General features: G+C 46.6%; 2 protein-coding genes across 2 annotated transcripts; one reads left to right on the top strand and one right to left on the bottom strand.

Annotated features, from left to right (window-relative positions):
- Window positions 1-10,853: 10,853 nt before the first annotated feature.
- LOC123086104 (pectinesterase inhibitor 12-like) lies at window positions 10,854-11,478 on the bottom strand. The gene has a single exon (XM_044507816.1). It carries the CDS (start codon window positions 11,449-11,451, stop codon window positions 10,909-10,911), a length of 543 nt encoding a protein of 180 aa, XP_044363751.1. The 5' UTR covers window positions 11,452-11,478; the 3' UTR covers window positions 10,854-10,908.
- Window positions 11,479-15,917: 4,439 nt separating this feature from the next.
- On the top strand, window positions 15,918-17,423 carry LOC123076818 (probable glutathione S-transferase DHAR1, cytosolic). The gene is made up of 3 exons (XM_044498963.1): window positions 15,918-16,067; window positions 16,786-16,977; window positions 17,080-17,423. Exons 1-3 carry the CDS (start codon window positions 15,918-15,920, stop codon window positions 17,164-17,166), a joined length of 429 nt encoding a protein of 142 aa, XP_044354898.1. The 3' UTR covers window positions 17,167-17,423.
- Window positions 17,424-25,565: the final 8,142 nt, after the last annotated feature.

Here is a 25,565-nt window from a genome sequence, read left to right as displayed (position 1 = left end):
CCCTTTGCCCTTTTCTTGAAACTAGTGGTCTTGTCAATCATCAACACTTGATGCTCTTTCTTGATTTCTACCTTCGTCGATTTCAGCATCACAAAGAGCTCGGGAATCGTTTTCGTCATCCCTTGCATTATAGTTCATCACTAAGTTCTACTAACTTGGTGGTGGTGACTAGAGAATTCTGTCAATCACTATCTTATCTGGAAGATTAACTCCCACTTGATTCAAGCGATTGTAGTACCCAGACAATCTGAGCACATGCTCACTAGTTGAGCGATTCTCCTCCATCTTTTAGCTATAGAACCTGTTGGAGACTTCATATCTCTCAACTCGGGTATTTGCTTGAAATATTAACTTCAACTCATGGAACATCTTATATGGTCCATGATGTTCAAAACGTTTTTGAAGTCCCGGTTCTAAGCCATAAAGCATGGTGCACAAAACTATCAAGTAGTCATCATATTGAGCTAGCCAAACGTTCATAACGTCTGCATCTGCTCCTGCAATAGGTCTGTCACCTAGCGGTGCATTAAGGACATAGTTCTTCTGTGCAGCAATGAGGATAAACCTCAGATCACGGATCCAATCCGCATCATTGCTACTAACATCTTTCAAAATAATTTTCTCTAGGAACATATAAAAATAAACATTGAAAGCAACAATGCATGCTATTGATCTACAACATAATTTGCAAAATACTACCAGGACTAACTTCATGATAAATTTAAGTTCAATTAATCATATTACTAAAGAACTCCCACTTAGAAAGACATCTCTCTAATCCTCTAAGTGATTACGTGATCCATATCAACTACACCATGTCTGATCATCACGTGAGATGGAGTAGTTTCAACGGTGAACATCAATATGTTGATCATATCTACTATATGATTCACGCTCGACCTTCCGGTCTCCGAGTTCCGAGGCCATATCTATTATATGCTAGGCTCGTCAAGTTTAACCTGAGTATTCCGCGTGCACAACTGTTTTGCACCCGTTGTATTTGAACGTAGAGCCTATCACACCGATCATCACGTGGTGTCTCAGCACGAAGAACTTTCGCAACGATGCATACTCAGGGAGAACACTTCTTGATAATTTTAGTGAGAGATCATCTTAAAATGCTAATGTCAATCAAAGAAAGATAAGATGCATAAAGGATAAACATCACATGCAATCAATATAAGTGATATGATATGGCCATCATCATCTTGTGCTTGTGATCTCCATCTCCGAAGCACCGTCGTGATCACCATCGTCACCGGCGCGACACCTTGATCTCCATCGTAGCATCGTTGTCATTACGCCATCTATTGCTTCTACGACTATTGCTACCGCTAAGTGATAAAGTAAAGCAATTACAGGGCGTTTGCATTTCATACAATAAAGCGACAACCATATGGCTCCTGCCAGTTGCCGATAACTTCGGTTACAAAACATAATCATCTCATACAATAAAATATAGCATCACGTCTTGACCATATCACATCACAACATGCCCTGCAAAAACAAGTTAGACGTCCTCTACTTTGTTATTGCAAATTTTACGTGGCTGCTACGGGCTGAGCAAGAACCGTTCTTACCTACGCATCAAAACCACAACGATAGTTCGTCAAGTTAGTGTTGTTTTAACCTTCGCAAGGACCGGGCGTAGCCACACTCGGTTCAACTAAAGTTGAGAGAGACAGACACCCGCCAACCACCTTTAAGCACGAGTGCTCGTAACGGTGAAACCAGTCTCGCGTAAGCGTACGCGTAATGTCGGTCCGGGTCGCTTCATCTCACAATACCGCTGAGCCAAAGTATGACATGCTGGTAAGCAGTATGACTTGTATCGCCCACAACCCACTTGTGTTCTACTCGTGCATATGACATCTACGCATAAAACCAAGCTCTGATACCACTGTTGGGGAATGTAGTAATTTCAAAAAAAAAATCCTATGCACACGCAAGATCATGGTGATGTATAGCAACGAGAGGGGAGAGTATTGTCCACATACCCTCGTAGACCGTAAGCGGAAGCGTTATGACAACGCGGTTGATGTAGTCGTATGTCTTCACGATCCGACCAATCCAAGTACCGAACGTACGGCACCTCCGAGTTCAGCACAAGTTCAGCTCGATTACGATCCCCGGACTCCGATCCAGCAAAGTGTCGGGGATGAGTTCCGTTAGCACGACGGTGTGGTGACGGTGATGATGTTCTACCGGTGCAGGGCTTCACCTAAACTCCGCGATGATATGACCGAGGTGGAATATGGTGGAGGGGGGCACCGCGCACGGCTAAGGAACGATCTTGAAGATCAACTTGTGTGTTCTAGGGTGCCCCCCTGCCCCCGTATATAAAGGAGGGAGGGGGGAGGTGCGGCCGGCCCCCTAGGGGTGCGCCTGGAGGAGTCCTACTCCCACCGGGAGTAAGATTCCCCCCTCTTGCCTTGGTGGAGAAGGAAAGGGGAAAGGGGAAAGAGGAAAGGGGGGCGCCGCCCCCCACCCTTCCTTGTCCTATTCGGACTAAGGGGGGAGGGGGCACGCGGCCTGCCTTGGCCGGCCCTCCTCTTCTCCCTCATGGCCCACTAAGGCCCATTAACCCCCGGGAGGGTTCCGGTAACCCCCCGGTGTTCCGGTAAAATCCCGATTTCACCCGGAACCATTCCGATATCCAAATATAGGCTTCCAATATATCAATCTTTATGTCTCGACCATTTCGAGACTCCTCGTCATGTCCATGATAACATCCGGGACTCCGAACAACCTTCGGTACATCAAAACTTATAAACTCATAATAAAACTATCATTATAACATTAAGTGTGCGGACCCTACGGGTTCGAGAACTATGTAGACATGACCTAGAACTATTCTCGGTCAATAACCAATAGCGGAACCTGGATGCTCATATTGGCTCCTACATATTCTGCGAAGATCTTTATCGGTCAAACCGCATAACAACATACGTTGTTCCCTTTGTCATCGGTATGTTACTTGCCCAAGATTCGATCGTCGGTATCCAATACCTAGTTCAATCTCGTTACTGGCAAGTCTCTTTACTCGTTACGTAATGCATCATTCCGTAACTAACTCATTAGCTACATTACTTGCAAGGCTTATAGTGATGTGCATTACCGAGAGGGCCCAGAGATACCTCTCCGACAATCGGTGTGACAAATCCTAATCTCGAAATACGCCAACCCAACATGTACCTTCGGAAACACCTGTAGAGCTCCTTTATAATCACCCAGTTACGTTGTGACGTTTGGTAGCACACAAAGTGTTCCTCCGGTAAACGGGAGTTGCATAATCTCATAGTCATAGGAACATGTATAAGTCATGAAGAAAGCAATAGCAACATAATAATGATCAAGTGCTAAGGCTAACGGAATGGGTCAAGTCAATCACATCATTCTCCTAATGATGTGATCCCGTTAATCAAATGACAACTCCTTTGTCCATGGCTAGGAAACATAACCATCTTTGATAAATGAGCTAGTCAAGTAGAGGCATACTAGTGACACTATGTTTGTCTATGTATTCACACATGTATTATGTTTCCGGTTAATACAATTCTAGCATGAATAATAAACATTTATCATGATATAAGGAAATAAATAATAACTTTATTATTGCCTCTAGGGCATATTTCCTTCAGCCCTAACTTCTGCCTCAGCGGCTTGAAGCTGCAATTCTTTTCCAATATAAGGACTGCAGACCCGGCATCCATCTTATCAGATGAATGAATTATCTCCTTGACCCGGCGTACCCAATGGGTGGTAGATTCACCTTCCCCCTGCTTACAATTTGTCAAGTCCACGACCATCATAGATTGCTTACAAGTGTCCTTGAAGTTCTGGATGAACCGGGCCTTTAACTCGCCCCATGAACTAATGGAATTGGGTGGCAGGCCCTTCAACCAAGACCGGGTCGTTCCATCTAGCATCATGGCGAAATATTTAGCCATTGCGGCGTCACTAACTTCTAACAGCTCCATGGCCATCTCATAACTCTCAATCCATGCTCCGGGCTGTAAGTCGTCCATGTAATTCGGCACCTTTCGAGGTCCCTTGAAGTCTTTGGGCAACCGCATATTACGTAAAGCCGAAACCAGACAAGGAACACCACCGGTTCTAGTGGCGACTCCCATCTCAATAGAAGTTGTTGGATACTCTTGGATATCTTGATTAGCCGCCAGCTGAGCCGTCTGTTGAGCTTTTAGTTGAGTCGCCCGTTCGCTCTCCTGACATACTCGGTCTCGCACCGGGTTATAGCCACCATGCTGGTCATGGTGTTGAGCGTTGCTTGACAAAGCTTTCAGTTCCATCCGCCTATTGTACCTCGGGCTCTAGTTCTGGCGAGGTGGTGCTAACCAGGGCGGGGGAGTTGAATGAATCATGTCCCGGCTGTAAGAATAGGTCTCCTGCTGAGCTAAAGCCGTTTGGAGGAGCTCTCTGACTCTCCGGGTCTCTACTACTGCTGGGTCATCACCCTCCATAGGAAGAGCCGCCAAATGCGCTGAAGCTGCGATTAAGTTCTCCATGGGGTTGGAAAAGTGACCCGGTGGAACCGGTACATAACATGGCGGTGGCATGCTCAGGTGAGGTGGTGCCGTCTCCCGAGGCTGAGTCGGCCCTCCTGTTCCGCCTGTCATAAACTGACTGGCCTCCGGGTTACTTGGGCCGGCTCCGGGTGTAGCAAAAAGAACCCGAGGATCGTAATTCAGAGGTAACCGAGACCGAGTCTTCTGATGTCTCCTCCTCATTACCTCATTGGATGCGTTTAAACTCATCGTGAGCTGGTAAGCTTCTGACTGCAAGCGCTGTGCCCGGGCATCGAGAGCCGCCCGCTCTGTAGCTAGTCTAGTGTCCTCAGCTGCCAAGGCCTCCTTGGCCTGAGCTATCTCTTCACGCACATGTGCTACCGCTGCATCATGCTCATCTTTGTCTGCAGGAATAACCGTGGCGGTCAAAAGGGTCGTAAGCTTGTCCATGAGATCCATCAATACCTGAGCCGGTGGGCGCACGGGGCCGCCTGCCCCGGCTGCTCCTAATCCGGATGTGATCGCTGCCGCAGCTGTAGAGTTTGAGCCGGGCTGAGTTCCAGCCATGAAGATCCCTGCCCATCTTGGCGGCTCACAGGGGTCCAGAATACTGCTGCCATCGGAACAGCCCCTGAGCGCGCCGTCTTGCACCTGATACAATGAATCTGTAGAGCCGGTGGACGAGTCACCGTCTGAGAGGACGGCCGTCTCACCCCCATCTTCAGATCCTTCGGGAAATTCCTCTCCGTGGACGCAGCCCACGAAGGCACGGCTCAAGACAGGTTGAGTCCGGGTCTTCCTTGCACGCTGAGCCGTCTCGGTGAGGTCGGTGCAGTTGTCCGGCTCAGGGCCCGGCTCACCGATCCGGCCGATGAAGACGTGGATTCCGCCGAAGGGGACCCGGTATCCGTACTCAATTGAGCCGGTGTCGGGACCCCAGCCTTCGTCGTCGATGTAGATCTTGCCGCGACGACTCTTGGTCATCCGGCCTACCACGTATCCCTTGAGCCCTTCGAAGTTGCCCTTCAAGAACTCAAATCCACCGTGCGCTGGCCCCACGGTGGGCACCAACTGTCGTGGAATTGTCACGTCAGATATCCTCGTGAAAGGACTTAGTTGTGGAGCCATCACAACTAGGAAGCTTGAAGGGGTTAAATCGGGACAAAGGACACGAGAGGGTTTATACTAGTTCGGCCCCTTACGGTGAAGGTAAGGCCTACGTCTAGTTGGGTTGGTATTGATGTTTCGATGACCAGGAAGCGAGACACGCTATGCCTGGTTCTCGATGAGTTGTTTCCTGCCCTAAGCCGCCAGCGGGTCGTCCCCTTATATACACGGGTGGACGCCCTGCGGCTTACAGAGTCCCGGCCAGCTTATAAACAATGTCCGGCTCGGTGACTAGTTAAGTCTACCTTATGATACAAGTAATACTATTACAGCGCTTTACTACAGCGGGCCTTAAGTCGCCTGCGGGCCTTAAGCCCTTCTTGAACCGCTATCTTCATGCTTGGCCTTGGGCTTCTCTCTGATGAGTCTCTTTGCGTAACCCGGCTCCTCCTGGGCGGCTTACACAAATAGTTATATCTCCAAGAACTTCAGTGCTGCATATCACAAGTCATGTGGCCAGTATTAATTTGAAAAGGTCCTTTCCCTTGCAGCTTGGTCAATATTGATTCACTTCTCATGGCAGACACCACATGCAATGGTCTATGCCACTCCTGAGCGTATGGGATGCATCAATCGGTCAACAGGTAACTATTTTTAGTTCTTGACATGCAAACCATTTTGTTAGCTCAGTTTCTCATTCGCTAGTCCCTACAGGATTTATATTTAAATTCTTTTTTACTAAAGCCACAACCACCTCCAAAGATAACTGCATGAATGACCCCTTCTGGACGGAGAGATTCGTTACTGAATTTGACTAATTAATTAACAATCTTCTTTTGGCAACCATGAGATGAATTTATTTTTGATACAAGCACATGCACTTCCTCTCTTCTGCTATATAATCAGGGTGGCATACTGACTTTTGTTTATGTTGTGTGTCCGCAGTGGGAAGCTATGTACAAGGATCTAGATGAATAGTAAAGTGGCTAGACATAAAAGATTCCATCTGGCTATTTTGATGTCCCTATTGATGACAGAGCTGGTCAGTTGCTCACGTGAAGAATCTCTGCCGCTCACATGAAGGCACTTTTTTTTTCTTTTGCCGATGGAGGCACCAGATGTAGCACCCGTGACTTTTCGGGAGCGGTTATTTCTTCGAAGCACCGGCAGGCACCAGAGTGCAGTCCAATCGTGGAAAAAAAACGGATTTTTTTCTCTGGCACCTGTCTAAGAGCATCTTCAGCCACGTCACCAATAAGGCCCTCCAGTCGATTTTTAGGCCGCCGGCGTCAAAAAATCGGCCCAGTCGTGCCTCCGGGGGCCCATTTTTCGTCGGCTCGGGCCGAAATTGGCGCCGGCGGACCCAACCCGAACCCGGCGCGCTGGGGGGCGCTCTGGGGCGCCGAGCGAATCGTTTTTGGCGCGAAAGCGCCGTGGGTCAGCCGCGTCAGCGACACCGCCCGCCTCGTCTTCTCCCGACACCTCGGTTTCCCGTGGGGAATCAATGGCAAGGCTGCCACCGGTCAGCTTTGTCATTGATTCCTCATGGGCGGCGCGTCACGGGGCGGCGCGCAGACGCCTCCCCTCCCTCAGACGCGTACACACGGACGCGGCGCAACTATATATGGCCTCGCTCGCCTGTGATGAGTGCCACCTCTCCACCTCTCCCCGAGCTCTTCTCTCCCGCCGATCTCTTCTCCCCAGCCACCCCATCTCCCCGATGGCCGAGCGTTTCCCCGGAGACGAGGCGGCGGCCAACTGCTTCGGCCGCCGTTCGCTCCGCGAACAGGAATCCTGGCTCCTGTTCCAGGTGAACATCCCGGCGTCGCCGGACATGCGCGCCGGGCCGACAGGCTGGAGGCTCAGCAATGGGGGAGTGCCCATTCCCCTGTTACCCGACGCCGTCGCCAAGCCATCCTACTTCGCCGACGAGGTCGAGATCGCGCGCGCCTTCCTCATCGACGTCGAGCTCTCCCTGCCCCAGTATGTCGCCGACAACCACGCGGCTTGGGCGGCGTACTTCAAGCGCCGCCAGCAGCAGAGGCTGGCGCCCACCAATGGGGCGCCGATGGTCGGCGGCATCAAGAACAGCGAGGGGCGTCACCTGTGGGTGGGCGTCCCCGGCCGCACGCTTGAGGGCGTGCTGACGCACCTCGAGGGTGACAACAACCCACCGTTGGCGTACCCCCCGGCGAGGGCGGCCGCCCCGGCGCACCACCGACGCGACGGGCAATGGGCGCCAAGGAGGTTCGGCTCCTCCTCCTCTTCCTCCTCGTCGCGCTCTTCGTCTCAATCCTCCGGCACTCCGACGCTGCTCGGCGTCAAGGCCGAGCCCGCAGCGGAGACGCCTCTCGGCCGCCGCACTCACAGCGTCGGCATCGTCATCAGCGAGGGCGGCCGGCGCGCCTCCTCGTCGGCTCCTCCCCCGCGCTTCGTCAAGTCGAAGACGGAGTCGGGTCTCGCGTCGGTGAAGACGGAGCCGGGGCTGGCGCCGGTGAAGGCGGAGCACGGCGAGGTCGAGCTCGACGACGACGAGGCCCTCGAATGGGCACGCCAGGACTCCCTGAAGATGGCGAGGGATCGCCAGTGCGCCGCCCTGCGGCGCTTCGCGCAGCGCCGCCGAGGCCGCGACGAAGGAGGAGTCGTCATCATCGACGACAGCGACGACGACGACGACGCGCCGCCGCTGCCGCCACCAGCCGGGGAGGGGTCCAGCAGGGGCGCCCGAGTCAAGGAGGAGAAGGCCGACGATGGCGGCGACTTCTCGGCCTTCAGCAAGTTTTTTATTAGTTTTTACATGTAATGACGACTATTCAACTTAAATCGGCGAATATAAGCCCAAGTTTACCAAAATTTGATGTGTTTTAGCCGAACTTAGCCTAAATTTGTTACACGATTTTTTTCCCGCGCGTAGGGCCGGCCCTGGGGACGGCGGCTGAGGGGCCAACTCGCCCCCAGGCCCATTTTTTGCGCCGGATCACCCCAGGCGACGATTTTAGGCGCCCCCTGGGGGGCCAACGACTCGAGATGCTCTAAGCACCTGCCATTGTACAGGGCCTTAATGTTCGTGATGTAGGTAACCGACTGAGTTTGTGCCTTCAGTTGTAGATTGTGCTAGGTGCCCCAAGCACCTCCGCGGTGAAGGAGCTCACTCCCGCGTGCAACTCTCTCCTCCCAGAGTATTTAACAAAAAACTACCGCATTTCACGGAACCGTACCTACAAACTATCACTTTACAAATTTGTATCGAAAACTACATTTTTTGATTAATTTTTGAATAAAAACTACCATATCTGAAAAGTGGTTGATTCGGCTAGTTTAAACTCGATTATGACAGGGTTGTCCCACTCATCAGGACTAAAAAAATCAGCACTGTCAAGTTTGACCGTCAACTCGTATGAGGCCCACGTGTCATTTCTATCTCCTTCCTCTAAGATTCCCATGGAGGAAGAACAGGGATAGTCCGCATCGGCGGCGGCGAATGACGGCAAGAGGGACGGCGGAGATCAACCTCTTCTCCCCCATCGCTCGCCGCTTAGCCTCTCCCACTCCCCCCTGCACCCTCCCCTCCCCAACAAATCCCTCTCGCGCGCGCCGCAGCCGCCGACACGCACGCACGCGAGCATCACGCGGCGGCGGTAGTAGCGGAGCCGCCCGCGTTCGCCATCGCGGCCACGCCGGCCGCGGAGATGGGCCCGGAGCTGGCGCCGCCGGAGCCGAGCCGCGACGCGCTCGGCGTCGGGGAGGACGGCGGCGTGGCCGAGGCGGCGCCGGAGCGGCGGGCGTCGCGGTTCCGGCGGGTCTGCGTCTACTGCAGCAGCGCCAAGGGGCGCAAGGCCAGCTACCAGGACGCCGCCGGGAGAGAGAGAGAGAGAGAGAGAGAGAGAGAGAGAGAGAGAGAGAGAAGGAGCTAGCCATGGCCGCCGTCGCGCCTGGACTCGATCTGGAGCTCAGCCATGGTCAACATAAGTACTAATCGGTCAGCCTGGGTCACTGTCAAACGGGCCCATGTGGTCAGTCTAAGTACTAATTGGTTTAGATTTAAGTCAGTGACTAAATTTTTAAAAAAGTTCAAAAAACTGAGAATATTTATTGAGATTGACATGTGGGCCCTACATGTCATAGCGGTCAACATAACAGTCAATCTAACGGAGTTGGCTATTCTGCCACATCAACGCTTACGAGTGGGCCCAACTTGTCAGAAAGGGGTTTAGACTAGCCGAATCAGCCACTTTTCAGACACGGTAGTTTTTAGTCAAAGATTAATAAAAAAATGGTAGTTTTCGGCACAAATTTGCAAAGTGGTAGCTTGTAGGCATGGTTACGCGAAATGTGGTAGTTTTTTTGTTAAATACTCCTCCTCCCACGTTGTACCCAAACAGGGAAATGATCAGATGGGATAGAGCATATATGAGTCACTTTATTTACCTTATAGACAGGTCACTCCCGACCATCCGGCTTGGTTTTGATCTCACTAGTGCTTGGAATCATTGAATCGCCAAAATCAGTGTTTGCCGGAATCAAAGATCCTGCATTTCATTTCACGAGTAGAGTACTGTAAGGAAACTATGTCTTCTGGAGCACTAAGTATATTAACAAAACCAAGATGTATGAGTAAAGGAAAACACATAGGCTTCGGTTGGAGGAGCAGAGGGCTAGTTACCTGGAGGGCCCCCGGCGCTTTAGAATTTTTTGAACTTGATTGTAATTCTTAAGTTTTTTGGAGTAAGACAAGAATTTATTCAAAAAAATAGTTACCTGGAGGGCCATTGACTACATGTATATATCTATATATATCCAAATATCTGATTATACAACTTAAAAAGAATGCACCTGTAAAAATTGGTTATGATCTGATATTTTGTGGCTGGCCTTTGTCTCATTTTGTGACTGGCCTGAGTATACGACCTTTGAATCCCTTAATACCTCTTTAGGATTGGTTGTTACGAGGGAACAACCTTACCGTGTGGGATTGCGAGATTAAACGGGAGGGGGTCCTTTTCTTCATGTACCTGGTGCTATGGAACTGTGACCGAGACTAAATTGTTGGTTTGGTGCTAGATCAGTGCACATATGTCGAAATAGGAGCTATCGCGCTTGGTCGCTTTCGGCACTAGAGTACCCAAGTTGCCTAGTTGGTAAGACTGTTCTTTTTTGTGTTGTTAAGCTCCGTAATTCACAACTGCATCCAGGACCAAAATATGTTGCTAGATGACCTGCTCATTCATTATTGACGGGGGATTGTACATATGAGAAGAGATTCATTTAGGACAGATCACTTGTGTATAAGAAGGCCAATGAGTTCACCTGCGACGCCACAATGCTCTGTCATCTGTTGATCTATGTTTGTCACCGGGGACTTCTTGTTGATCCCCTTGAACGCATCCTCGCATCTACCACCGGCGCCCTTGGCACCCAACACGAGATTCCTTGCGCCGACATAGTTCCCGCCATCAAAACCGGGGCGAGCGTCGATCTCGAGGTCGTTGGCGGCATCAACATAGGCCCCGAGGCAGATGTTCAACGCGCCTCCTTCAGGTGTGCCTTGGACATCCTTGGCTAAGTTGTGGATGACCTCGACGTTGTGGTCAGCAGTGTTAATTGCGACCTGCAGTGCGGCGCTGGCAAGGTCGTGCTCGGTGGTGGCGTAGGCGCTCTTTGGGTCGACGTTCAACACTGCCAGGCACAACAAGGCGTTTGTGGTCTTCTTGCATGTCTTGACGAGGAGGGTGGCGTCGGCATCGATGGCAGGGAAACCAAAGGACAAGGCCGCAAGCACAATAAGAACAATAGCTATGGATCTTGTTGTGTTCGCCATTGCAGTTTTCAGTTTGCACCTGGCTGGGCGTTGTTGTGTTGGTGTAGTATATGTGACTCTTTCATCTATATATGTAAGACATGCGCAAGGGAAAATCCTTATGATAGGATCCGCCTGAAGGATGGTATATTTATTCCTTTCTCTACATCAAATTTAATAGCAAACTGAATTAATCTAGCGAATCAAATAGTGATTTAGTCACTTAAATGTGCAATATACCAAATCAACAAAATAAATGTACTCTATATACTTTCACTGAGTTCAGAAATCCCATCCTAGTACCTTTTCATTACTAGTCAATGTGTACGTGCAATGCACGTTAATTTGGAAGTATATTAAGTGCATGCAGATATTAAGTAGGATATTATTTGCGTGTTATTATGTGATTAACACTATGTTTGGCATGAAATTAACTGCACACTAAACGTGTTGAGCGCTCGACATTGAAGCAGTCTAGGTCATTGGATTGATATGATTTGATGACCGAGATTAATTGGATCTGCCTCTTTGGGTCTTTTTATATTGGTATAGATGAATGAAAATACAAATCTTCAAAAGAAATCCTATCAAATCAATTAATAATGTAAAATTGTGCTCTCAATAGATAAGTAGTAAATGTACCGACATTAATTGTAGCAAATCAAATATATTGTGGTTTTGGTTCAGTGCCTTTTTTAGGGAAGATTTTGGTTCAGTGCCGATATATTTGCTCACCGATTGGGCAGTACGAGTTCCCTAATGTACGGTTTTCTAGGTTTCTCGGCCCAGTTTTTCTGTTACATTTTTTCTGCTCAAGTATTGATTTTGATGTTCCTCAAAAAAAAGTATTGATTTTGATTTTTCTTTTCTTGCTCATTAAAGGCAAGAAATACAAACCTTTATTTACGCTTGTCATGATATTTTAGAAAACTGTTTTTTTGCAGGAGGAAAATTGACTGTGCTCTTCAAAAATGGGTATCATTTGTTTAAAATTATTAATAGTGTATTTAGAAAAACTTCAATGCTATCTTGAATATATTTGTTGTGTATGAAAAATATATTTGAATTTTTCAATGAGTATTTGGGAAAATATTCAAGGCTTATTTGAAAAATTAATGTTGTGCATTTGAAAAGTACAATGTCTATTTACAAAAATATTCAACATCTTTTCAAATATTCAACGTGTAATTGTATAATGGTCACTGTGTGACCAGAAAAATGTTTGTTGTTGATTTTAAAATGTTTATCATGGATTTAAAGAAAATTCATGTAGGGAACCAAACAAGCAACACTAGTTGGACCACGTGGAACTGGGTGGCAAGATTGCAGAAGACCCCACAAAACCTTTTTTCAATATCAACTTCATTATTATGTCCATACGGTTAAAAAATAATTAAACAATAGTAATAATAATGTCAGGCTGTTACTGCCCTTACAACTAGCACCAGGCGGCGTCATCTCGCAGAGCTACTGTGGGGACATCTGTCGCTATTCCGGCAAAAGAGGAAAATGGACATCTATTGCTACGAGCTGTAGATAGGCTTCGTCGTCAGTTGAATCGTTCCTCCCTTCGAGGAGATCGAGCGCGCCAAGTTGGGAGTTGTTAGAGAAAATACAATAAGGTACAGTCAGCAGGCTATAAGGAGTAAAGTAACATTTTTATGCTTACTTGGAGGAGAGAGGATAAGAGAGAGAATGTAAACGGGCTCTCATGCAAGAGCCATCCGCAGCACATGCTCCTAGGCACTATGTGAGAGTGGAAGATGGGTCATGTATTAATAAAACTAGATGATACCCCGCGCGTTGCTACGGGACTTGTAAGTATACTATGTAAAGCTATAAAGCTAATTCATAGATGTGATACTATATTGGAAATAAATAGGATGGTAGACACGGTGATGGAGTACAGTTGTGATAATAGACAATATTGTTGCAGCTAACTATAAGGTATAAGCTTATTACATATACCGACGGATAAGAAATTCTCTATGATATGATGTAATATATGTTTATATAAAAGAACGATCTAGAATCTAATGTGTAATATTTGTGTCATGCCAAGTGCTTGTAGATGAGCCTTTTCCATACTTCATATACCTGATAGAAAACAAAAACCTAAGAGGGGGAGATAAAATGTCAAATACAGATTGCAATTCTGATGTTGTGATACATATCTCTCTGGTTTGCACCTCTGTGTAGTAAATATGGATTAAATATAGCAAATAAAAATCAGCAGGGAATCTATCGTAGTCCTTTCGATAAGTAAGAGTGTCGAACCCAACGAGGAGCAGAAGCAAATGATAAGCGGTTTCCAGTAAGGTTTTCTCTGCAAGCACTGAAATTGTAGGTAATAGATTGTTTTGTGATAAGATAAATTGTAACGAGTAACAAATAAATAAAGTAAATAAAGTGCAGTAAGGTGGCCCAATCCTTTTTGTTGCAAAGGATAAGCCTAGAAAATTTCTTATAATGAGAAAAGAGCTTCCGAGGACACATGGAAATTATCGTCAAGCTAGTTTTCATCACGCTCATATGATTCACGTTCGGTACTTTGATAATTTGATATGTGGGTGAACCGGTGCTTGGGTGCTGTCCTTACTTGGACAAGCATCCCACTTATGATTAAACCCTATTGCAAGCATCCGCAACTACAAAAGAAGTATTAAGGTAAATCTAACCACAACATTAAACATATGGATCCAAATCAGCCCCTTACGAAGCAACCCATCATCTACTTATTACTTCCCAATGCCTTCCTCTAGGCCCAAATAATGGTGAAGTGTCATGTAGTCGATGTTTACATAACAACACTAGAGGAAAGACAACATACATCTCATCAAAATATCGAACGAATACCAAATTCACATGACTACTAATAGCAATACTTCACCCATGTCCTCAGGAACAAACGTAACTACTCACAAAGCATATTCATGTTCATAATCAGAGGAGTAATAATATGCATTAAGGATCTGAACATATGATCTTCCACCAAGTAAACCAATTAGCATCAACTACAAGGAGTAATCAACACTACTAGCAACCCACAGGTACCAATTTGTGGTTTGGATACAAGATTGGATACAAGAGATGAACTAGGGTTTTGAGAGGAGATGGTGCTGGTGAAGATGTTGATGGAGATTGACCCTCTCCCGATGGGAGGATCGTTGGTGATGACGATGGTGATGATTTCCCCCTCCCAGAGGGAAGTTTCCCCGGCAGAACAGCTCTGCCAGAGCTCTAGATTGGTTCCGCCAAGGTTTCGCCTCGTGGCGATGGAGTTTCATCCTGTAAGCTTGCCCACGATTTTTTCCAGGGTAAAAGCCTTCATATAGCAGAAGATGGACACCAGAGGGCCACCAGGGGGCCCAGGAGACAGAGGGCGTGCCCAATAGGGGTGGGCGGGGCCCCCACCCTCCTGGCCAGGGTGTGGGCCCCCTGAGGTGTTTCTTCCGCTCAATAATTCTTATTAATTCCAAAAATAAGTTTCGTGTAGTTTCAGGACTTTTGGAGCAGTGCAGAATAGGTTTCCAATGTTTGCTCCTTTTCCAGCCAGAATTCCAGCTGCCGACATTCCCCCTCTTCATGGTAAACCTTGTAAAATAAGAGATAATAGCCATAAGTATTGAGATATAATGTATAATAACATCACATAATGCAATAAATATTGATATAAAAGTATGAGACAAAATGGACGTATCACACCCGGACGCACCAAATCCTGAAATAAGTGCCAATACAACAAAATCACTCCAGAATCCTATCTTGCTCCCCGTAGAAGCAGGTCAAACTGCATTTTTTGGGCCCAAACTCCAACTTAACCACTATACTAATTCTCTACACTGATCCTAAGAAAAAAAATACTACTCCCTCCATTTTTATATACAAGACCACAAACTCAGATTACAGGTATCAAGGTAAAACTTAATGCAAGCTTGCTTTTCTTTTCGTTTACTGGGATAATTAATATGCTACATGCATGCAAGAAAATTGAGTGGAGGAAGTAGGTAGTGTCATTATGACTGCAAGCATGCAAGTAGTAAACAGGTTGCTAGTACGAGGAAATATCATTAATTCTTTCCTCGATTACTGTTGGTGGCCTTGTATAGATGCAAAATATATATTCCATAATGGCCTTGTATAAGTAAATGAAGGGAGTAATTCTCAACACATACACCCGAAATCCCGAATCCATAGTCAATCACGCAGAGAAGCGACCACACACACAAACAACAGCAGCTACGGGTTCCTCCCAGATTCGTCCAGGCTATTCACCAGCGAGCCCATCTCCTTTCTGAATACCCTTCCCCTTCTCCTGTATGGGATGCAGTGCTGCTGCTGGACACGATACGATATCTCGCACCACCCTCCCTGATTTCTTCCTCCCCGGCCACGGCGAGATCCCATAGCGGGCGAGTCCCTATCTCACCGTCGGGACGGACGTCAGCGGGGTGGAAACCGGCCTGTCCCCGTCTTCGAGCTCCTGCATGAGGAATCTCCTGAGCGACGCTCCCATCCTCGAGCGCCGCCGCTTTCCGCTCGCTCCCCTGCACGTCGCCATCCCAGCCGCCGTTGATGAGCTACAGAGCTTCCGCATCCGCCGCACCTCCTCTATTTCCTCTATTTCTCGGTTCTGTGTGAGCACGGAGGAGTAAATAGATAGGGGGAAAAGCGACGTGATCATTCGCTCGGTTGGTATTCCAACACGAACGCGCAACACTTTCGCATTTGTAGGGTAACGGAGGGCGGACTAATCAATGTATGTCGCGGTGCCTCCGGCCGTTTCTCGTGTGGAGGCACTGAAGGAAATATGCCCTAGAGGCAATAATAAAGTTATTATTTATTTCCTCATATCATGATAAATGTTTATTATTCATGCTAGAATTGTATTAACCGGAAACATGATACATGTGTGAATACATAGACAAACATATAGTCACTAGTATGCCTCTACTTGACTAGCTCATTAATCAAAGATGGTTATGTTTCCTAACCATAGACATGTGTTGTCATTTGATTAATGAGATCACATCATTAGGAGAATGATGTGATTGACATGACCCATTCCGTTAGCCTAGCACTTGATCGTTTAGTATATTGCTATTGCTTTCTTCATGACTTATACATGTTTCTGTAACTATGAGAATTATGCAACTCCCGTTTATCGGAGGAACACTTTGGGTACTATCAAACGTCACAACGTAACTATGAGAAGTATGCAACTTCCATTATATCCAATTTTACTATCCAAGCACTTATCCTCTCTGGAGATGACACAGTGCAATAATTTCATTTTGTCCCATTGCCTTATCGTGCAAGATGTGGGGCCTTTGTTTGTTCAATCTGAACATCTAGCCTGATCTTACCAAACTTATGCTAACGACACTATCAAAACTGTGCTGGCAGGGACCCTACATTGGTGGGGCGAACGTGTCCGCTGCTGATCTGAGCCTGGCCCCGAAGCTCTACCATCTCCAGGTCGCCCTGGAGCACTTCAAGGGCTGGAAGGTCCCGGAAACTCTGACCAGCGTCCATGCCTACACCGAGGTACGCCAACGCTCAAAGCGAAACACACGCTATCTTCTTCCATTTCCAAATCTTGTCCATGGATGAAGTCGCTGATGGTCACCCTGTTTTTCCTGCACGCAGGCTCTCTTCAGCCGCGAGTCGTTCGTCAAGACCAAGGCGACCAAGGAGAACCTGATCGCCGGGTGGGCGCCGAAAGTGAACCCGTAAGCTCCCCCGCCGCCGCTCGGAGACCGCCACCCCCGTTGTGTCGGTAGTGATGGGCTGTAGTAGGCCTCATCTGTCTAGGTTGGAATAATGCGAGCGAGCCTTGATGTGCTCTGGTTGTCGCAATCGTGCACTTGCTTGTGTGGGTGTGTGTGGGTGTTATGTGCGTGTTCTGGTGCAGGCAAGAGTGCAAGTATATGTGGTGTGAACCTCTTTCCGTATGAATGAATAATGGAGCTGCGTAAAATTCGGATTTGCCATGTCAGATGTTGTTATGCTGTAGCGAGTGGACGAGCACCTCCGAGGAAGTAAGATGTGGTACGCCGTTTCTTCAGGCCAGTGGTGTCTCCGATGTGGGCAGGCAGCAGCTTCTGCATCAGCAGTGGGAAATAATTGACACTGCGAACGTGTGACCATGGATGGATTCCTCCTAGTCGAAAGTAATCATTCTCTTCTACTAGAAAGTACTCCCTCCGCTTTAATAATCTAGAAAATTGCCCCCCTCACTTGATTCAACAAATTAAACTCTTTCTCAAAATCAGGCCACCTACACCGGCCTCCATTGAGCATCTTTCACAATTCTTCACCCTATGGACGTTGCTCCAAGAGGTCCACCTTGATGAGCTTGCCGACAATGACATCCTTTGAAAACACACGGCTTCCGAAAACTACTCCGCGGCCTCCGCGTACAGGGCACAGTTTATGGGCTTGGTCCTCTCCCCCATGGACCAAATGGTTTGGAATGTTTGGGCCCCTCCGAAAGTCAAGTTTTTTGCTTGGCTCGCGCTTCAAGATAGGATCTGGACTGCAGACAGATTGCAGAGACGAGGCTGGCCAAACTGTGGCCCTTGTCCCTTGTGCAGAGGGGTGCAGGAATGCGGTCCCCATCTATTTTTCAGATACCGCTTCACCCTCAGGCTCTGGAACATGGTGATTCAGAAGCTCTGCATCCACGACGTGGACACGTCCACATGGCACTTGTACGACTCCATCAAGGAATGGTGGGCGAGTTTGAGCGCCGAGGACACCGCCAACCGAAGAGCGAAGGCTTCGATAACCATGTTGGTTTCATGGGTGATCCGGAATGAGCGTAATGCAAGGGTGTTTAGACAGAAGAGTGCCCCTCTGCATGTCTTGCTAAACAATGTGATCGAAGAGTCTAACCTTTGGGTTAAAGCCGGGGCGAAAAATTTAGGGTCTTTCTTATTGCGAGAGTAATTGCCATGCCGTTTCTTGGCACTGTGTTGTAACAAACTCTTTCTCCTCCTCATTTTATATAGAGACAAATCTTTTGCCCCCGTTAAAAAAAACAATCAGGCATTAGCTTCTTCAAAAATTAAAACTTCAATACCGGATTCACTTGATCTAAAGGTGGTTTTGGCACATGAGGCAGGTATTTTACCTAATTTTGACCAAAAATTTAAATTGTCTAGAAAAAAATTTAAAAAGTATGTAAAATCAAAACTACCATGCTGACCAATCTGCGGAAATTTCAAACCTTTTTGACAAGGAAAACAACTGCCCTCAGCCGATTGATAATCACCATGCGTCTGCCACCTCCGTTGCGTGCCACACATCCTTAGCATAAAGGCAAGTGCAAGCACTTAAGTCTACAACAACCTGTTGTTGCAAATTTTGGCGGCAAGCGAGTACTATGATGTTCACCTCTTGACAAGCAGATCTAAAAAGAATTTTCTAATTCAATTTCAGCCATTTTTAGGGTCAAATTTCAACCATGGATGGGTTCTTTTTTTAAATCGCCACGGTGCTGCTGCGGCGGGATACACAGACTGGAGGAGACAGATAGTCGCTCTGACGAAGCTGGAAGAAGTGGAGATCAATGGCTTCGGAGGATACACGCACGAGTTTGAGTTGCTGGAGCAGATATTCAGTTGTGCGCCCGTGCTTAAAAGAGTGATTCTCAAGCAGCCGCCTCAGGTCCAACCAAACCTCGATGCGGAGATTTACAAAATGTTCAACGCGCATCCTTTACTCGAATGTTACCTCTTGACTAGCAAAATACCCGTGCATTGCAACGAAATACGAGATAAAATATACGATATAGTGCATGTTGAATGAATTCATATGTTTTAGTCTTTCAGTGAAACATTTGCCGTCTGTCGTTGCTCCACTTAGCCATTTTGTGTTGCTTCTCAAATTCAAGCAATTCATCGTCAATGTTCTATTTGCTATCCACAATAGTATGAAAATACTTTAAATATAAAATAAAAAAGTGCTGAAAACCTGATGAATCAAAAAAGTGAGACAAAACCCAGAAACAAATCAGCTCAGACCCCCCAACGTGGAGGGTAACTGGAAAAAAATCGTGGCGTAGCCTCAACTATTTAAATAAAAACATTTTAAAAAATCAAACTCAAAAAAAGATACGTGCATGTGAGAGCAAAATACCTCTGGGTCTCTATCTACTACTCCCTCCGTCCGAAAATACTTGTCATCAAAATGGATAAAAAGGGATGTATTTAGAACTAAAATACATCTAGATACATCCCCTTTTATTTATTTTGATGACAAGTATTTCCGGACGGAGGGAGTACTTACTTATAAAAGACCAAACATGATCTTCTCTAAGCACACCCCATAAATGTACACGGATCCATTACCGTCTAATGATTAGACCTACTAAACTTAATCGAACGGCTAGACTTAGCCTAATACATTATCTGTGTGCAGTTAGTAATTTACATTGACTGACCGTACTCCATCGTAGAGGAAAATAACATACTCCGCGCCCCACGTCCTGCAATCACGCACGCAAAAAAAGAGAAGAAACAATCATCCATCAAGAGACCGAAACAACGCAGACGAGGAGTCGTCTTCGATCTCGACCGCCATGGCGATGAATTTCTCGCTTGAGATGTTACCGACCAATGCTAAGATATCACGAGGTGTGCAAAACCCAGTAAGTGTTAAACCAAAGACGCATCCGCTAGGTTTCTTGAAGGTTTATGTAGGTGCCGCAGTCTCAAGGGCTCATAACAAAGGTGCTGCGGCGGCGGTTTAATCACAAACTTGGCAGACCCATTTTAATCGCAAGCAAACCCATCAACCATGGATCAGTAGCAAAGATTTCGAATGTAGCTTGGGTGTTTGATCTTTTTTTCTCGTTTCTGGTTTATGTGCACTGTACTACCTATGTCATGATACCTAAGATGTTGAATGCAATTGGATTATTTTCTTCCGGCTTTGTGGGTTCAAGCACTTCGAAAGCTGGACCATCTTCTCTTGTCAGTCTGCCATGCTTGAGATGTTTGAAGGACGCTCACATTACATTTCAAACATTTCATTCAATTGCTGCCTCACAACTACTCATTCTAAAACTTCACACCATGAAAGCATCCTTTTCATTTTAGTATCAATCATGTGTATGTGCTGCTATCAATTTTGTGCATGAAATAGTATGATGCTATGGGAAGTATGGTTGTGGTGGGCTACCATATATGAAGTTATGTTTGAGTGTGAATCCATCAAGCATCCTACCGACCGACCCCTTAAATATGTCATGGTTCTGGTGCAGCAGCAATGGAGGTGGTAGAAACCGGATCCCTACCAGGGCGTGGTCTCAGGTTGTAGGGGTGGAAGGAGGGATGGCGTGGTCGCCGGTGCTGGGGCCCCGTCGTTGCGTGCACGAGAGAGAAAGAGTGGGCGCACGGGCGGCGGCTAGGGTTAGGTCTCCCAGCTCCCTAAGGAAGCCGAGCAAATATGACTGCTTCTTGCTTAATCCCAAAACGGGTCCTTACACGAGTTTATATAATCCTCCTAATAAGATAATTGGGCGAAGCCCCTAATAGCGATAAGATAAACTGGGCCACAACTAACTGGTCATAACATCTCTCCCTGAAAGTGCGTTAAGTCGACTAGAGGAGGGGTGAATAGGCAATTTTTATAAATTCGTCACTGAGGAATTTCAGGGTGAGGAAATTCCTAAGTCACGAACTACAAGCAGCGGAATAAGTACTCAGGTATAAGCATAACAGAGCAATAGCATAGTCATTGTCGGCGTCCTGGATTCGGGGGTATCTAGCCCTGTCTACCTGCGGCCCATCACGTGGCTTCATCGACGGTCTGGTACGGCCCAGCTTCAACACCAACGCCACAAGACCCTCGTGAGGGGCCAAGCCTCGCGAGGCGGGCGACTGATGTGATTGACATGACCCATTCCGTTAGCCTAGCACTTGATCGTTTAGTATATTGCTATTGCTTTCTTCATGACTTATACATGTTCCTGTAACTATGAGAATTATGCAACTCCAGTTTACCGGAGGAACACTTTGGGTACTACCAAACGTCACAACGTAACTGGGTGATTATAAAGGAGTACTACAGGTGTCTCCGAAGGTACATATTGAGTTGGCGTATTTCGAGATTAGGTTTTTGTCACTCCGATTGTCGAAGAGGTATCTCTGGGCCCTCTCGGTAATGCACATCATTATAAGCCTTGCAAGCAATGTAGCTAATGAGTTAGTTATGGAATGATGCATTACGTAACGAGTAAAGAGACTTGCCAGTAACGAGATTGAACTAGGTATTGGATAACGACGATCGAATCCTGGGCAAGTAACATACCGATGACAAAGGGAACACCATATGTTGTTATGCGGTTTGACCGATAAAGATCTTCGTAGAATATGTAGGAGCCAATATGGGCATCCAGGTTCCGCTATTGGTTATTGACCAAGAATAGTTCTAGGTCATGTCTACATAGTTCTCGAACCCATAGGGTCCGCACACTTAAGGTTTCGATGACAGTTATATTATGAGTTTATGAGTTTTGATGTACCGAAGGAGTTCGGAGTCCCGGATGAGATCGGGGACATGACGAGGAGTCTCGAAATGGTCGAGACGTAAAGAATGATATATTGTACGACTATATTCGGAGTTCAGAAAGGTTCCGAGTGATTCGAGTATTTATCGGAGTACCGGAGAGTTACGGGAATTCGCCGGGGAGAAGTATTGGGCCTTATTGGGCCATACGGGAAAGAGAGAGGGGCTGCCTAGGACAGGCCGCGCGCCCCCCCAAGGCCTAGTCCGAACTGGACTAGGGGGAGGGGCCGCACCCCCTCCTTCCTTCCCTTCTCTCTTCCCCTTCCTTCTCTCCTACTCCTACTAGGAAAGGAGGAGTCCTACTCCCGGTGGGAGTAGGACTCCCCCCTTGGGCGCGCCTCCTCCTCCTTGGCCGGCCCTCCCCTTGCTCCTTTATATACGGGGGCAGGGGGGCACCCCATGGGACACAAGTTGATCTACGGATCGTTCCTTAGCCGTGTGCGGTGCCCCCCTCCACCATATTCCACCTCGGTCATATTGTCGCGGAGTTTAGGCGAAGCCCTGCGCCGGTAGAGCATCATCATCGTCACCACACCGTCGTGCTGACGGAACTCATCCCCGAAGCTTTGCTGGATCGGAGCCCGGGGATCGTCATCGAGCTGAACGTGTGCTGAACTTGGAGGTGCCGTATGTTCGGTACTTGGATCGGTCGGATCGTGAAGACGTAAGACTACATCAACCGCATTGTGCTAACGCTTCCGCTTACGGTCTACGAGGGTACGTGTACAACACTCTCCCCTCTCGTTGCTATGCCATCACCATGATCTTGCGTGTACGTAGGAAATTTTTTGAAATTACTACGTTCCCCATCAGTGGCATCCGAGCCTAGGTTTTATGCGTTGATGTTATATGCACGAGTAGAACACAAGTGAGTTGTGGGCGATACAAGTCATACTGCTTACCAGCATGTCATACTTTGGTTCGGCGGTATTGTGAGATGAAGCAGCCCGGACCGACATTACGCGTACGCTTACGCGAGACTGGTTTCACCGTTACGAGCACTTGTGCTTAAAGGTGGCTGGCGGGTGTCTGTCTCTCTCACTTTAGCTGAATCGAGTGTGGCTACGCCCGGTCCTTGCGAAGGTTAAAACAACACCAACTTGACGAACTATCGTTGTGGTTTTGATGCGTAGGTAAGAACGGTTCTTGCTCAGCCCGTAGCAGCCACGTAAAATTTGAAACAACAAAGTAGAGGATGTCTAACTTGTTTTTGCAGGGCATGTTGTGATGTGATATGGTCAAGACGTGATGAGATATAAGTTGTTGTATGAGATGATCATGTTTTGTTGAAGTTATCGGCAACTGGCAGAAGCCCTATGGTTGTCTCTTTGTTGCATAAGATGCAAGTGCCAAATAATTGCTTTACTTTATCGCTATGCGATAGCAATAGTTGCAAGAGCAATAGTTGGCGAGATGACCATGTGATGACACATTAATATAGATCAAGATGATGAAGATCATGGTGTCGTGCCGGTAACGATAGAGATCATGACAGTACTTTGGAGATGGAGATCAAAGGCGCAAGATGATCATGGCCATATCATGTCACATATTTTGATTGCATATGATGTTTATCTGTTATACATCTTATTCTGTTTTGTTTGACGGTAGCATTATAAGATGATCTCTCACTAATTATCAAGAAGTGTTCTCCCTGAGTATGCACCATTGCGAAAGTTCTTCATGTTGAGACACCACGTGATGATCGGGTGTGATAGGCTCTACGTTCAAATACAAGGGTGCAAATCAGTTGCACACGCGGAATACTCAGGTTAAACTTGACGAGCCTAGCATATACAGATATGGCCTCGGAACACGGAGACCGAAAGGTCGAGCGTGAATCATATAGTAGATATGATCAACATAGTGATGTTCACCATTGAAACTACTCCATCTCACGTGATGATCGGACATGGTTTAGTTGATTTGGATCACGTGATCACTTAGATGATTAGAGAGATGTCTGTCTAAGTGAGAGTTCTTAAGTAATATGATTAATTGAACTTAAATTTATCATGAACTTAGTCCTGGTAGTATTTTGCAAATTATGTATAGATCAATAGCTTGCGTTGTTGCTTTCATATGTTTATTTTGATATCTTCCTAGAGAAAAATTATGTTGAAAGATGTTAGTAGCAATGATGCGGATTGGATCCGTGATCTGAGGTTTATCCTCATTGCTGCACAGAAGAATTATGTCCTTAATGCACCGCTATGTGACAGACCTATTGCAGGAGCAGATGCAGACGTTATGAACGTTTGGCTAGCTCAATATGATGACTACTTGATAGTTTAGTGCACCATGCTTAATGGCTTAGAATCGGGACTTCAAAGACGTTTTGAATGTCATGGACCATATGAGATGTTCCAGGAGTTGAAGTTAATATTTCAAACAAATACCCGAGTTGAGAGATATGAAGTCTCCAACAAGTTCTATAGCTAAAAGATGGAGGAGAATCACTCAACTAGTGAGCATGTGCTCAGATTGTCTGGGTACTTCAATTGCTTGAATCAAGTGGGAGTTAATCTTCCAGATAAGATAGTGATTGACAGAATTCTCTAGTCACCATCACTAAGTTACTAGAACTTCGTGATGAACTATAGTATGCAAGGGATGACGAAAACAATTCCCGAGCTCTTCGTGATGTTGAAATCGACGAAGGTAGAAATCAAGAAAGAGCATCAAGTGTTGATGATTGACAATACCACTAGTTTCAAGAAAAGGGCAAAGGGAAAGAAAGGGAACTTCAAGTAGAATGACAAGCAAGTTGTCACTCCCACGAAGAAGCCCAAAGCTGAACCAAAGCCTGAAACTGAGTGCTTACACTGCAAAGGAAATGGTCACTGGAAGCGGAAATGCCTTGAATATTTGGTGGATAAGAAGGATGGCAAAGTGAACAAGGGTATATTTGATATACTAGTTATTGATGTGTGCCTTACTAGTGTTTATAGTAGCTCCTGAGTATTTGATACTTGTTCGGTTGCTAAGATTAGTAACTCAAAACAGGAGTTACAGAATAAACAGAGACTAGTTGAAGGGGAAGTGACGATGAGTGTTGGAAGTAGTTCCAAGATTGATATGATCATCATCGCACACTCCCTATACTTTCGGGATTAGTGTTAAACATAAATAAATGTTATTTGGCATTTGCGTTGAGCATGAACATGATTTGATCGTGTTTATTGCGATACGGTTATTCATTTAAAGTTAGAGAATAATTGTTATTCTGTTTACATGAATAAGACCTTCGATGGTTATACATCCAATGAAAATAGTTTTGTTGGATCTCGATCATAGTGATACACATATTCATAATATTGATGCCAAAAGATGCAAAGTTAATAATGATAGTGCAACTTATTTGTGGCACTGCCGTTTGGGTCATATCGGTGTAAAGCGCATGAAGAAACTCCATAAAGATGGATTTCGGAATCACTTGGTTATGAATCATTTGATGCTTGCGAACCGTGCCTTTTGGGCAAGATGACTAAAACTCCGTTCCTCGGAACAATGGAACGAGCTACTGACTTGTTGGAAATAATACATACCGATGTATGTGA

This window comes from Triticum aestivum, chromosome 1B, assembly GCF_018294505.1.
Source record: "Triticum aestivum cultivar Chinese Spring chromosome 1B, IWGSC CS RefSeq v2.1, whole genome shotgun sequence".
In the NCBI taxonomy this organism is placed as follows: Eukaryota; Viridiplantae; Streptophyta; class Magnoliopsida; order Poales; family Poaceae; genus Triticum; species Triticum aestivum.
The sequence above is the reverse complement of the archived record's forward strand: the minus strand, read 5'-3'. Positions and strand labels throughout refer to the sequence as shown.

What these genes read in the sequence shown, in the direction of transcription:
- LOC123086104 (XM_044507816.1), bottom strand. Translation starts at nt 11,451, where the DNA reads ATGGCGAACACAACAAGATCCATAGCTATTGTTCTTATTGTGCTTGCG.
- LOC123076818 (XM_044498963.1), top strand. Translation starts at nt 15,918, where the DNA reads ATGAGGAATCTCCTGAGCGACGCTCCCATCCTCGAGCGCCGCCGCTTT. An exon ending in CCTCTATTTCTCGGTTCTGT is followed by an intron (nt 16,068 to 16,785) that starts GTGAGCACGGAG and finishes CTGAACATCTAG; the next exon opens with CCTGATCTTACCAAACTTAT. An exon ending in GCGTCCATGCCTACACCGAG is followed by an intron (nt 16,978 to 17,079) that starts GTACGCCAACGC and finishes TCCTGCACGCAG; the next exon opens with GCTCTCTTCAGCCGCGAGTC.